Below are 1086 nucleotides of genomic sequence, written 5' to 3' on the forward strand. Positions count from 1 at the left end.
TAATATCAAAGCAACTCATTGTTCCATTGAATTCACAGATGAGAAGATACAACGACACAACAATAACACTCTGCTTCGAGCTGAAGCACACCCATACATCCATCCCAGCTACCCCGAGATAACTAGGCAATGGCCACCTACGCCTTCTTGGGGGACTTGGCGGTCTTCTTGGGCGACTTGGGCTCCTTGGGGGACTTCTCGGCGGTCTTCCTGGGGAGCAGCACCGGGTTGATGTTGGGGATCACGCCGCCGTGGGCGATGGTGACGCCGGCGAGCAGCCTGCCGAGCTCCTGGTCGTTCCTGACGGCGAGCAGCAGGTGGCGGGGGATGATGCGGCTCTTCTTGTTGTCCTTGGCGGCGTTGCCCGCGAGCTCCAGCAGCTCGGCGGCGAGGTACTCGAGGACGGCCGCGAGGTAGACGGGGGCGCCGGAGCCGACGCGCTGCGCGTAGCGGCCCTTCTTGAGGAAGCGCCCGATGCGGCCGACGGGGAACTGGAGCCCGGCCTTGACGGACCGCGCCACGGACTTCTTCCTGGGGCCTCCGGCCTTGCGCCCGGCCGCGCCCTTCTTCGCCTTCCCGGCGGCTACGGTGGCTGAGGCGTCCATGGCGAGCTGCTGCGCTGGTGGTGGAGAGAGGATTCGAGGAGTGGAGAGATGTGCGAGGATTGCTTGACTGGAGATTGCCGGGTGGGTTGATGGAGGAGGAGACGAGGGGCGGAGTATTTATCCAGGAGGGGGAGGGGAAGGAAGACGGGGGTGGGCCCGTCGATCCGCGTGAACGGGCAATGGGCGGCTGGATCGGCGGCTCGATGGACGGCTGTGATGCCAGGCAGCGGGAGAAACAGACATCTGACAGAGCTACGCACGACACGTGGATGTTCGAATGTTGACGTGGTTTCATGGACGATGATAGTTCCCTAAATACAACGATGGTCTATGTAATGGAAATGTTTAAAATCTGGCAGCCAGATTTACCATGTAAAAATAGATAAAAATGTCATATTTGTGTATACGATTTGCCATTTCTTATGGTGAAAATTGCCATGTACTCCCTCCGTCCGGAAATACTTGTCGGACAAATGGATGT

At 58.7% G+C, this 1086-nt stretch overlaps 1 protein-coding gene across 1 annotated transcript; it reads right to left on the reverse strand.

Annotated features, from left to right (window-relative positions):
• Nucleotides 1-695, reverse strand: LOC119324725 (histone H2A-like). The gene has a single exon (XM_037598497.1). It carries the CDS (start codon nucleotides 603-605, stop codon nucleotides 138-140), a length of 468 nt encoding a protein of 155 aa, XP_037454394.1. The 5' UTR covers nucleotides 606-695; the 3' UTR covers nucleotides 1-137.
• Between the last annotated feature and the right edge of the window lie 391 nt (nucleotides 696-1086).

The sequence above is a fragment of the Triticum dicoccoides genome, chromosome 6B (genome assembly GCF_002162155.2).
Source record: "Triticum dicoccoides isolate Atlit2015 ecotype Zavitan chromosome 6B, WEW_v2.0, whole genome shotgun sequence".
Lineage (NCBI taxonomy): Eukaryota > Viridiplantae > Streptophyta > Magnoliopsida > Poales > Poaceae > Triticum > Triticum dicoccoides.

Excerpts from the sequence above, each read along its gene's own strand:
- LOC119324725 (XM_037598497.1), bottom strand. The coding sequence starts at position 605 with ATGGACGCCTCAGCCACCGTAGCCGCCGGGAAGGCGAAGAAGGGCGCG.